This window comes from Peromyscus eremicus, chromosome 6 (genome assembly GCF_949786415.1).
Source record: "Peromyscus eremicus chromosome 6, PerEre_H2_v1, whole genome shotgun sequence".
NCBI lineage: Eukaryota > Metazoa > Chordata > Mammalia > Rodentia > Cricetidae > Peromyscus > Peromyscus eremicus.
In genome coordinates, this window is record NC_081421.1 from 36,087,369 (window position 1) to 36,100,848 (window position 13,480).

At 39.0% G+C, this 13,480-nt stretch overlaps 1 protein-coding gene across 5 annotated transcripts in view; it reads left to right on the forward strand.

Annotated features, from left to right (window-relative positions):
- Nucleotides 1-13,480, forward strand: part of Med12l (mediator complex subunit 12L) — a 301,677-nt gene that overhangs the window by 267,997 nt on the left and 20,200 nt on the right. For all 5 annotated transcript variants that reach the window (XM_059265389.1, XM_059265393.1, XM_059265391.1 and 2 more), the window contains one exon: nt 3,595-3,827. In XM_059265389.1, the coding sequence (XP_059121372.1) occupies nt 3,595-3,827 (233 nt within the window). The remainder of the gene's footprint in view (nt 1-3,594; nt 3,828-13,480) is intronic.

The window sequence follows — 13,480 nt, forward strand, 5'->3', positions numbered from 1 at the left end:
AGAAAACAAACAAAGGTTGTTTAAATTTTTGAGCCTGTAATTATGATAATAGTATCCAGTGCTTTACCAAGGGTACGTTAATAGCGTATTAGAACTCCATTGATTTATATGTTAAAACTGAATTTTTGAAGTCTTAACATCAGGTATCATCTTTAAGTATCATTTTTCACATACCTTAAGTCACTTCCTTAGACTTTCACAACTTATATTTACATATCTTCAATCACTTCCTTCAGACCCTCACAACTTACATAAACTTCAAACCTCCCCCTCCCCCACATCAGATCATTTATCATGAGACATGGGGCATTGATTACTGAGAGCTGCCATTGAAAAGCACATTCTTCTAAATAAAGGGACAGTAAAAACTAAATTTTTACTTAGTATTAACAACATGATACCTGGAGCTTGTTTTTACACTGAAACTTGTTTTGTGAGTTTATCTTTTTCAATGTGAAACCTATAAAGGAGGTAAACCTGCCTGTGGTTCTGCCTTTCTCAGCAGGAGACCTAGTAGCTTTAGTGAAGCAAGGCCTGATTTTTTGCATATGAAATGGACTGACCAGGCAGTTGCAGCCTTGCAGGGAGGAGCTGGCTAAGGTAGGCTTAGGACTTCTAAACTGATGAAGCTAGGGCTAGCCATCAATACTATCAGAGATCTGAGAAGGATAAATTTGAGCAGGCATATAATCCAATGGCCTCTGTATCAATTAAAATGGCAGAGACTTATCTGCTGCCTGGACAACCAGCCAGGGTTCCTCCAAGGTGATCTTCATGACTTTGTTGGAGACAAAGATCTTCAGTCTTAGGCTGTCACACAGGACAGCATTACTTCTTCAGCTGCCAGACGCAGAAAATCTGAGATTTTCCTGTGGAGGATGAACTTGGGAAAACTGAGGTAGAGTAGAACAGTCAACCCAACAGTGTCGACAGTTTGGGTAGGGCCCTGGAGGCAAGCAAAGCATTAGAAAGTATTTTACCTAGTGATCAGCATTACCGAAATCCAGTTGGATCCATTGTTACCCATTGTCTTCGGACACATACACTTCTCATCTGTACACATCAGTGTGGATGGTTTAAGAAAATAAGGGAGAATATTAAACACTGAGTTCAGACTAGCACTCTGTAGAAGGTAAGGAAAAGTCACCATGTAGAAATACACAGAATATTTTAGACAGATTATAACGTTTTTTCATTGGCTCAGAGGTTCAAGGTTATAGAGTTAAGAAAAATAAAAGAAATAGACTTCAGTCTGATTTTCAGTTTTCCTTTTTCTGTAATGTACTGTGGATTGTTAGTAGCATTTCACATCTTGCTGCAGTGAAGTGACTTAGACGTGGTTACTCAGTTGCTATTATTTTCAGATGTCTTTCTCATGCCTCTGAGTGACTAATGGTCACATTGTTTCCTGTGGTGCTGAGTCCTGAAGGTTGGCCCCCAAACAAGTGGCTTTAAAATGCTTTTCTGTCATACATACTGCTTGATTAAAAAAGAAGAAGAAAGAAACATCTTTTGTGAGATATGTGCTTAGAACTCTTCCTGTTCGCAGCATATATCAAGGAATAGAGATTCTCTGAGGGAAGAGTGACATTTTCTGTACAGCCACCGATTGTAGAAATTTTTCTAATTCATAAAGGCCTTGACAAATTGCAAATGCAAATATCTTTAGGATTTTCTTAGTCTTTTGAGCAATAGCAATTGAAGAGATGTTTGTAGAATTTGAAGTCCTCAAGCATTTTAAGTTTTTAAAATGTTTTCATTTTTCTCCTTTACAAAATAGGCATTTTCTTTATTTTTAATATATTTAATTAAAATTACATCACTTTTCCCTTCCCTTTGCTCCCTGCAACTCTTCTCTTTACTCAGTCTGATCCCTCCCATGTTCCCTCCTTCCAGAACCTCCTATCCCATGTCATCCCACTTCTCAAATTGATGGCCTCTTTTTCTTTGATTATTGTACATATACAACCCAGATGCACAAATATATAAATACAGCATGCTGAGTCCATTTTTGTTGTTTGCATGTATGTGATTTCAGGGCTGACCACTTTGTAATGGATAACTAATTAGGAACCTCGATCCTGGGAAAGGCTAATTCTTCTTCTCCCAGCAACCATTATTTGCTTATAATTCTTTAAATAGAGATTGGATTTTTTTTTTCAACCCTGTGTATGTTACCATGTCTATTGATACTGTCACTTTTCGGGTCTTGTTTAGGCACCCATTTCTACGAGATATTATCTCAGATCAGATTTCTGGTCCTCTGGCTCTTACAGTTTTCCCTCTTGCTCCTTCATATTGTTCTCTGAGCCCTAGGTACAGGGGTTATGTTGTAGATGTATCTGTTGGGGCTGGGCTCCCACAATTGGTTAATCCCCTACATGGCATCCAGTGGTATTTTTCTGACAATCTCCATTTGCTATAAGCAGAAGCTCCTTTGATATGGGGTGATAGCTACCCTCATCTGTGAGTATAAGGAAAAGATTTAGGATGTAGTATGAATTATGCTGGTCTAGTAAAGTGGTGCTAGTAGGTTCTCTTCTAAGACCCGTGACCTCACGAGCTCGTGATAGTTGGTAAGGTTTCTATACCCGGTGTGATGTCTCTCCTTAAACCCAGTAGCTACTGGTAACATAAATGCCACTATTGCACCTTTTGGGTAATCTTGCAATGCTGGTCACTGTTGTGGTTCATAGGACTTTCCAGTGCTATGGTCATTAGACCACAGGAAGGAGAAAGCTTTCAGGTTAAATCCAGCTTGAATCCTCTGAATTCTATGCCCTAAGTCTTCAGCTCTTGAGAGGCAACCAAAGGCAATAACAATGGCCTGTATTGTTTTGAAGTCATTTGGACTACTCTAACCAACAAGTTGAATGGAGATTTTTCATACCTGGTATTGGGGTATGGCTCTTGTGGGGAGCATTGTCAGCCCAAGTGATATAATTTAAGTGCTCACTCTCTCTCTCTCCCTTTCTCCCTCTCCCTCTCTGTGTGTGTGCAAATATATATGTACATAGACATACAAGGATGTATTATATATAATTTCAGATAAATATAAAATAATATGATTCCTTGAGGCTTTATCAAACAACCTTGCTGTTATTTGTCCCTCTTCCCTCCTCCGTATTTTCCCCATTTCCAAAATAGGGCTTTAAATTTTGCCAAAGGAAAGGTTAAATGATACAGCCTTCAGATCTGTTTAGAATAGAGAGAGCTTCTATGCCTGGCTTATGAAACTTTGCAAAATATAGCACAAGGCATGCTTTTATTCAAGTAATATGTACATCCTGAGGGATGTACATGGCTTACCACCCACATGGCCAGTTTTATGCTGACTCATCTTTGTTTCAGGCATTGCATTTTATCCACTGAAATGCAGCCTCCATATAGCAGTTTTAAAGTATTATTAATCATGCATACCATTGCTTTTTACTTTTGGAAATTAGACAGCTCTTAACAGAATGTTAATGCTTAGCGCTGGGAGGGCAGATCATTTTCTACATTGCTCATAAAGTAAGAAAGGTGAAATTTCTTGTTGTGATCAAAGAACACATGTTGCTTTTGAAAACCCTTCCTTTTGGTTGCTTTTTATAGGTGGCTCCAGGTTGGACCCTGCAGGCTCCTTTGTCCCAACCAATACAAAGCAAGCTTTATCCAACATGCTGCAGAGGCGTTCCGGTGCCATGCTGCAGCCACCCTCCCTTCATGCAATTACATCTCAGCAGCAGTTGCTACAGATGAAACTTTTGCAGCAGCAGCAGCAGCAGCAACAGCAACAGCAGCAGCAGCGGCTTCTCAGGCAGGCCCAGACTCGACCTTTCCAACAGGTTTGTTCAAAGCCAGCCTTGGAATCCTCCTCATGTGTTCCCCTCCTCTAGCTAGGAATGAGTTTGGGGTGTGGTGCATAGTCTTGCTGCTTACACATCTCTGTACATGTGTGGTTAAAGGGATATTTCCGTCATACAGGTTTATAAATATTCTTCCCCTTTGTATTTCACTATTGACTTTGGGAGGAAGCCAAAAGTGCTAAGGACTTTGTAATCATTCAGAAGTAGGCCTTTTACCTCTGAGGTGACCTTTCCAGCTCTATTCTATATTTTATTTACTTTGAGATTTTATATTCATTTTAGCATTACTTTTATACATTATCCTCAGATTTATTACTTAATTTTGTTCCTCTAAATCCATGGTGTTTTTCTCCTTCATTGTTTTGTTAATTCAATAAGGTCTGTATCAAACAATAAGTAAATTATAAACAGTGGTCAGTATATGGAGTTTGTATATGTGTGTGAAGTGCTTTGGGTTATACCCAGGGCCTCAAACATGCTGGGTAAGCACTTTACCCCTGTAGTATATGCCCGGTGCAGAAATATTAAGTTTAGTTTTTGGGTTTTTGTTTGTTTGTTTGTTTGTTTGTTTGTTTGTTTTTTGGTGTTTTGTTTGTTTGTTTTTTGTTTTTTGGTGTTTTGAGACAGGGTCTCACTTTGTTGAGACTGTGCTTCAGATTCAGAGTTCCACCTGCCTTTGCCTTTAGAGTGCTGGAATTAAAGGAGAGCCTCACTATGCTAAGCTTTTGAGTGTAATTTTTTATTGATATTTCTGATATTATGCCCTGTAATTCACTGTTCTTTCTAGACTGTGATTATATTGAACGAACAGTGATAAAAATGACACATACTTACCTTGATATAGACACATGAAACCTATAAATCTATACAAGTGAAATTCATGCGTGAAAAGAGTAAAGTAGGATTGCATCTGCTTTTTCTAGTTTATGTATTTTTTTGTATTTCCCAGTTGAACTGTTCTGATGATAATATCTAGCAGAGCACTTACTGTGCCCAAACAGTCATGAGCATATTAAATGTGATAGTTCTTTAGATCCCGCAGCAACTCTGTGTTTAGGGAGTGCCTTTGCCACCTTAATTGTGTTAGCCAGCCTACATGTGTGTCCTGCTTGAAGAAAAACAAACTCCACAATAGCCGGGATTTCCGTATTTTTGAGTTGCCCTGGTCTTGCCTTTCCAGGCCTGGCTCCTTTGTAACTTGGCATATCCTCATTTCCACCTGGTGATAGGAGGCCATTTAAAACTTCATTGCAGGTTTAGCTGTTCTTGGAGGGTGAGCAGACACAATCACTCTTCTTCAAATTCTTCTTCTTTTTTTTTGAGACAGAGTTTCTCTGTATAGTTTGGAGCCTGTCCTGGAAATCACTCTATAGACCAGGCTGGCCTTGAACTTACAGAGATCCTCCTGCCTCTGCCTCCCTAGTGCTGGGATTAAAGGTGTACACCAACCACCACCACCCGGTTATCTTGCTTCAAATTCTTAAGAGGAATTTAAAACATTACTAGGAACTGATAAACCATTCCACTAAAATGAACTTGTCTTCTTTTTAAAGTTAATGAAACCTAAATAAACTTGCCTCTTTATTTTTTACATCTGCTTGTTCTTTTATCACAGTGCTGAACTTTTCTTAATTGTAGCCCACTTTCAAACTCACTGCTGAATTTAGCTTTGGTTACTGAAAGTGGTTCTGAGCACTGGAGAAGAGGTCACTGGCATCCAGGTAAACATGGTTTTTCTCTAAGGTTCACTTCCCAATATCCATGACAACTAAGGAGTTTAACAAAACAGTGTAGTCAAAGGTATTCTTGCAGGCCTGTGACCTAAAAGGTACCTCTGGTGGCTTCCTTCAAACATTCAAACATACCTCAGTGTCTTTTTTCTCCTGCAGAATTGTGGTAATTCAAAGTACAGGAACTGATAGACTGTGTGTTTTCATACTAATTCTTCTGTGCCTGCGCTTTGATTTTGTTTTGTTCTTTATCCCAGTTGTTGTAACTTCCAAGGTCCTAAATGTCATCTTCAGATAGTAAATCAGCTTCATAGTATCAGCCAGCTCCTCACATTCTTCAACAATGAAAAGTTCCCAGTGCTTTCCTAACCAATAACAAATTCATCTTCTGAAAGAGGGTTTCTCTATGTAACCACCCTGGCTGTCCTGGAACTCACTCTGTAGACTAAGCTAGCCTCACACTCACTGAGATCCGCCTGTCTCTGTCTCCTGAGTGGTGAGATTAAAGGTGTGAGCCACCACCATCTGGCCAGATAAACCTTTTTATGTCATTCTTCTTCTTCATGTATTGGCTAGTGGAGGAGGAATATGAAGTCTTCTGGAGAGCAAGCCCAGGCTTTGTTTAACTGCCTAGGCAAATGCTCTACCATTGAGCTAAATCTCCAACCCCTCTCAGAGGAAAGAGAACTGCATAGTTATGCAGCCATGTGAGCAGGAACCCTTTGGAATAAACAAGATACTGCATGGCGCTTACGTGCTTTTGTCGGGTGGTGAACTCCTCCCCTGTCTTCTAATAGGTAGTTGTCTTAGTCGCTGTTTTATTGCTGTGAAGAGACACCATGACCAACGCAGCTCTTAAAAAGAGGAAAGCATTTAATTGGGACTTGCTTACAGTGTTAGAGGTTTAGTCCACTGTTACCATGGCTGGGAGCATGGCAGCATGCAGGTAGACATGGTGCTGGAGAAGGAGCCAAGAATTCTACATCTGGATCCACAGGCAGCGGGAAGAGAGAGCGACACTGGGTCTGGCTTGGGCTTCTGAAACCCCAAAGTCCATCCCCCTCTAAGTGACACACTTACTCCAACAAGGTCACACCTACTCTAACAAGACCACATCTCCTGATCTCTCTCAAGTAGCACCACTCCCTAATGACCAAACATTCAAATATATGATCCTATGGGGGCCATTCATGTTCAAACCACCGCAGTAATATTTGTTATTAATATATCTGGAATATAGCCAAATACGTTGTAGAGAGAAAAGAATCCCCTTTCAATAATCATTTGAAATGTAAAGGTAGAATTGTGTGAAATGTAAATCATATTAATAACTTGTTACAGTCGATGCTGGACACAATAGGCTTTTCTAAGTGCTAATCATTTCAGGAAAGAAAAAAAAAACACAAAGGTGTTTATTGCAGGTCTTGGAATTCTGCCAGACACTTCCTAGGCTCAGCTGTGGCTGCTTCTGTAGCCGTGGTTGTTGGCATTGGGCTTTAGAGTCTTTTTTTATCATCCTTTTTTTACCTACCAAACACACATTAGAAGTCTAGGAGTCTTTAAGAGATGAACCCATGCATGATTTCAAGAGCCAGTCTCAGATGTCAAGAGCTTCCCAGTAGCCTTACCCTCAGCGGTGTGATTGTCGCCCACACAGTCCTGCCTTAGCTGTCTGTGAGTGCTTCTGGAGTGACCTCTGCTCTGGCCGTTGGGAAAACCTTTAAGTGTAGGAGTCTGTAAGCATCTCAACCCTTACAGAGTGTCTGCAGCCTCTTCCCACTAATAAAGAGATGCTTTCTGCAGAAGTCTGCTCTTTACCTGATACAAGGTGAAAATTGAAATGCATTGTGAATAACCTAGTCCCCCCGAAGGCTAGACATGAGCTTCAGTCAGTCATGCAGTTTTCTGTTACAGACAGCCCTTTATTTCCTTATGAATGTCTGAAGTTGCTGTCTTAGTCTCTAATCTAACTGCTTGTTGTGGTGCTAATAATTGTAACTGAGTGTCTCTTACAGCAATAGCCCCTGTTGACATAAACAAGGATGGTTCAGCAAAGAAACCTGTTTTCATTCTTCTGTTTCTGACTTTATCCCCAAAGAGATTGACCTCTGTTTTTGTTCACTATCTCTTATTTATAAGAGCTTCAGTATGTGTTACACACTAGCTCTGTGACTCAGTTTCATCCATTAGCTGGTACTAATACAGGAGTAGTGTGATTGCACAACTAATGATTTAATAATATTCTATATTGGTGCAATACTTTTATTTGCATATTCCAACGCTGAAAATATCTGGACTATGACATGCTGACTGCATAGGCAGTTTCTCCAATGGTGGTTTTGGTAAAGCAAGGTTTGGAAGCGCTTCTAGACTCTTAATTTTTCTTGAGAATTTATGCTTATGAAGAAGTAAGCATGTAAGGATTTTATTCACCAAAAGCTTGAATTAAGAATTATTATTGTCAGGCTGATAATGTCCAAAAGAAAACAATTTGCATGAATCATTTGCCAATCCGTCAACTGTGTTTGGGGGGGGGGGGGATGTTACAGCAGGCAAAACATTTTGTTTAAAGTCAAAAGAATGTTCTTTGTTTTTATATTCATTCAAATAAATAGGAATTCATATCTTTTCAATACTTTTAACCTATTTTGTACTACTTTCCTGTTTTAGGAACATTAAATAGTTATGTGTAGGCATGTTAATAGACTATGTTGTAGAGAAGGCATGTATTTGCGGTATGTTTACTTTAGAATGAATCTGGCGGTTTTAGCAGTTAATGCTGGTATCAATTGATCTTAGTCAAATTATATTTAAAGTAAGGCTTTCTAAAAACATCATATGTGTGTAACTTGTCACTAGGACCTCATATTTCTCTGTCTGTTTTCTGTAGTTAAAATAGACCAGTCTCCTGTGATGACTGTAACTTTTAGTTCATATCATGTATATCATTTCAGCTGTGGACACCTAGTAGATTTCCAAATGAAGATTCATAAGTAAAACTATTTTTGCTAGGGGATTCATTAACAGTACTGGCTTAGGTTGTCGCTATCATCATCATCATCATCATCACCAGAGAATGCTTTTTATTATAGCAAAATATGCATAAGATAACATTTTACCACTTGAATAAATTTTTTAAAAATTTCCTCTTATTTTTCTTTCACTGAAAATAGATCATACAATATCTTCTGATTATGTTTTCACTCCCCGAACTCCTCTGACATCCTTGCACTCCCCTCCCCTCCTAATCCACACCCCCTCTGTCTCTCCCTAGAAAATAAGCAGACCAGAATAGGACAAGCAACAGTCAGACAAAAGCAAAAGCACAGCAAACACACCCTCTGCACACTAGGAATCCCCAAAGAACAAAAAAGCTGGAAGCCATTATATGTACGCAAAGGACTTGTAAAGTTAAAAAAAATGCCCTGAGGAAACATTTCGAGACAAATCCCTTCCAAAGATGCCACCCTCATTATTCATTTTGTATTGGCCATCTACTGCTGGGCATCAGGCCTGCTCTTAGAGTGGTTTTTATACCCAGTGAGACTCCTTTAGAGAGAACTAATTTTCGTTTGTGAATTGTTATCAATTGAAGACAACTCCTGGGTAAGGTATGGAGATTTATGTCCACTTCTCTAAGCGCTGGGACCACACTTGCACAGACCCGTGCAGGTCCTGTGTGTGCTGTCTGTCTCTTGTGGGTTCAGATGCACGGTCTTGCTGTGTTTAGAAGGCCTCGTTTCTTTGGTGTCCTCCATCCCCTCTGGCTCTTAAAATCATTCTGCTTCCTGTTCCGTGGGGTTCCCTGAGACCTCAAGGGAAGGATTTAATCGAGATATCCAGTTGTGAAGAGAAACCATATCACCGGCAATAGCCTGAGTTGTTTGGGGGTTCCCATGGGTCCCCTTTAGCTAAAAACTCAATTAGATTTGACCCATTCTCTGAACTGTAGGCTTTTTTTGGTGATGAGAGATGTCCAGATGGGACTTCTCCCCCCACCTCTGTTATCTGACAATTCCATTTAGATCATCTTCCTATATGTTTATGTTTTATGAAGCTTCTATGTATTAGGTACCCCTCAAATAGTACATAGTTTTATCTGTCCCTCCCCATACTTCCCTTCTCATCCCCTCTTTCCTTCCCCTCCCCACTTGATCCTTCCATTTTTCCTCCTCCACCCCACTCTGTTCATCCATAACTATCTTTTTTATTTCTCTTTCCTAGGGAGCTCCTTCCCTATACCCTAATCCCTTATTCTATACTTAAATCTGTGTGGTTATATGGATTATAGCCTGCTAATTGAAGATGTTAACATCTTAACAATAAACATCCACATATACATAAATATATATCTTGTTTATCTTTTGAGATCTGGATTATCTCACTCTGGATGATTATCTTATAGCTCCATTTACCTTTGAATTTCATGATTTCAGGTTTTTGCTTTTTTGTTTTTATTTGTTTTCTTTTGGGGGGGTGCTAGTTTTTTTTTTTTAAGCAGAGTAATATTCCATTGTGTAAATGTATGACATTTTCTTTATTCATTCATTAGTTGATGGGTATCTAGGCTGCTTTCAATTTCTGCCTATTATGAATAGAGGAGCAATGAACATGGTTAAGAAAGTATCTCAATACTGGAATATAGAGTTCCTTGGATATATGACCAAGAGTGATACCCCCTGGATCTTGAGGTAGCTTCCTGAAGAACTGCCACACTGATTTCCATAGTGACTGGACGAGTTTGCACTCCCACCAGCAATGGATGAGTGTTCTCCTTACTCTACATCCTCACCAGCATGAGCTGTCATTACTTTTGTTAATATTGGCCATTCTGACTGCTGTAAGATGTTTTAATTTGCATTCCTTTGATGACTAAGGATGTTGAACATTTCTTTAAGAGTTTCTCTGCCATTTGCATTTCATCTTTTGAGAATTCTGTTTAGATTTGTACCTCATTTTTAAATTGGGCTGTTTTCTTGATGTGTAGTTTTTGAGTGTGTGTGTGTGTGTGTGTGTGTGTGTGTGTTTATGTATACATATGTATGTATACACACATATACATGTGTAGTTGCTAAAATTTTTCCCATTTCTGTAGGATACCTCTAGTACAAAGGATGGCATCCTTTTCTGTACAGAAGCTTTTCAATTTCATGAGGTCCAGTTGATTGCTGATCTTAGTGCCTATGCTGTTGGTGTCCTGTTTAGAAAGTCTTCCCCTGTACTAGTGAGTTCAAGGCTATTCCCCACTCTGCTCTATATTTATTTTTTCTTAAAAAAAAAATTCAACTGATTTTTTTTTTACAAATTGAAATAAGATGTTCCTGGCATTGTTCTTACAAAAAAAGAAAGGAAGGTATAAAAAAAAAAAGAAAAAAAGAAAAGGAAATCAGGAATCTGCTTTAGTGTGGTAGGGGAGTGATTAAGATATTTCCCTTCTAGGATGCTCTGCATGATGCCAAAAATATTCAAAAACAACTTGGTGAGTACCAACGAAGTTGTGATTTTTTTCCCCTCAGGGAGAATATTATAGACCTCTGCTGTCCTTGGATATGGGGGATGGGACACAATATGTTCACACACGAATAGGTCATCTTCAGATACAAATGATTGGCATGAATTTCAGAATGTCAAACTGTACTTTAGTTTTCCTCCATGCTTCTGTCTTATGATTTATTTTTATTTTTTGTGCATTAGTGTTTTGCCTACGTGTGTGTCTGTGTAAGGGTGTCAGATCTCTTAGAACTGAGTTAGACAGTTTTGAGTTGCCATGTGGGTGCTGGGAATGGTGCCAGAGCTCTCAACCACTGAGCCGTCTCTTCCATCCTTTCCATGCTTCTTAGAAAGTTTGTGATACCTTTATTTGAGTTACTTTCGTGATCCTTTTATGTAGAAAGTAATTTATACTTTGTTTCTTAAATTTCCATAGCCTCAGCTGCTATTTGCCAGCAAGTATGTCACCTGATGACTGAGACAGATCAACATGATTAGTCATAGTGTATTCCATGTTGATGTTTAGTAATCAGAGGAGGATCAAAGCATTAGACATGCCTTGTGTATGTGTGTGTAGCTGTGCATACATTCTATTTCCTACTGACTTGAAAAGGCTTGGGTATGGTCAGCTGTCATTCCTAGGATTCTAACTTACATGTAGTAGTTGAGTGTTCTTTCAGTCTGCAAATATGGTAATACATGTGTGCTTATCCCCTGCAGAAATCCAGCACTACTTCAGAGACCTTATATAATACTAATTTCAGGAATTATAGATCAAAGGAATGATATTAAAGATCTGTGGTTGGTTTAATGGTTCCTGAGCATGGACTTTTGAGAACTAAGAACCATGTGGATACTGGGAGAAGATAAATTGGGCTCCTGATGACCCCAAAGTGGGAATCTGGGCAACTGTTCTTAGTTCCAACCATATAATGACAGGGTTGTACTTAAGAGAGTAATGAGAATACCTTCTTGGGACCTTACTCTAAAAGGCTAGAGTCTTACTGAAGTGGTCAGATATAGATACCATAGCAGATGTACTCAGAAAATTGTATTTCACCATGTCTAGATGAATTTAACTCATTAATGAACCCAAGCAATTTTCTACTTGTGTGTTTTTCTTTTTTTTCATTTTATTTGAATAGTTTTTTTCCCCTACAGTATATCGTGATTATGATCCCCCTCTTTGTACTCCCTCCAGTTCCTCCCCACTGCCTTTCCTATCTAGATCCAACCCTATTCTGTCTCTCTTTAGAAAACAGATATCTAAAGGATAATTAATAAAATATAATAAGCTAAAACAAAAGCAAACAAATCATAATATGACAAAAACAAACAAAGAAGAGAGCCCAAGGAAAGGCACAAGAAACAATTATAGTCACAGAGACCCACTCCTTTGCGCACTTGGGAATCTTATAAAAACATAAAACCAAAAGCTTTTACACACACACACACACACACACACACACACACACACACACACACTCAGAGAACCTATAGGTATTGGTGAAATTATTAAGGCCACTCCATGTAGTTAAAAGGGAGGTTTACTTTGTGGGGTAACTTAAAAGTGAAGGGATAGTTTACAGGGTCTGGGAAAGGTGTGGCACAGTCCAGCGGTGTTCTCTGGAGAACTCTGTTCTGTCTACCTCCAGCGTCCTATCCGGATCTCAGGTCTTCAGGGTCCTCCCTTGGCCCCCGCCTTATAGGCCTGACAGTTACCGAAGCCTTAGTGGGGGTTGGAACTTCCAGATCAAAGCTGGAATGGCTACCCACTACATATAGGGTAAAAATAAATAAATAATATAAAATGGAAATAAAATACAAATTTTAAAAAGCTCTGACCTGACATGAGACAAAGAACCTCTAAAGATGACATTGAGTTTATATTTTGTTGTCCATCTACTTATTTTCATGTGGAGAATAGAAGACTCCACCATGCCATGTAGAATACATTTGGTTTCAGTATCTCATAACAACTACAAAGATACATTTTCCTTTAGATTTGTTATGGGGCGATTTTAAGTCACTAGTCCTTAAAGAATAAGTAACCATGGGCATTTAAGTACTTTCACCCTTGGCATCACACTTGGAAGTATCTACTCCAATGGGGATGCTCTGTCCTTGGGGTCAGATCACTGGAGTTTAGGCATGTCTTTGTAGCAGCCCAGGCCTGACATATGCTGCATTCTTAATATGGTTAGTATTGGTGTACTCCTACCTAAATTACATATTTATCCCTTCTCTTGGTTAGAAATATATTTTTTCCGAAGCACACTAAAATGGTTTCACACAATTATAATTTAGCACCTTTTTTTTATTGTGAGACAGTAGTAAAATAATTACACAGTAAACTTATTATTTCCTGACAATTAAGTCTTGGGAAAATCCAGGGATGGTGAGAAACTAGGC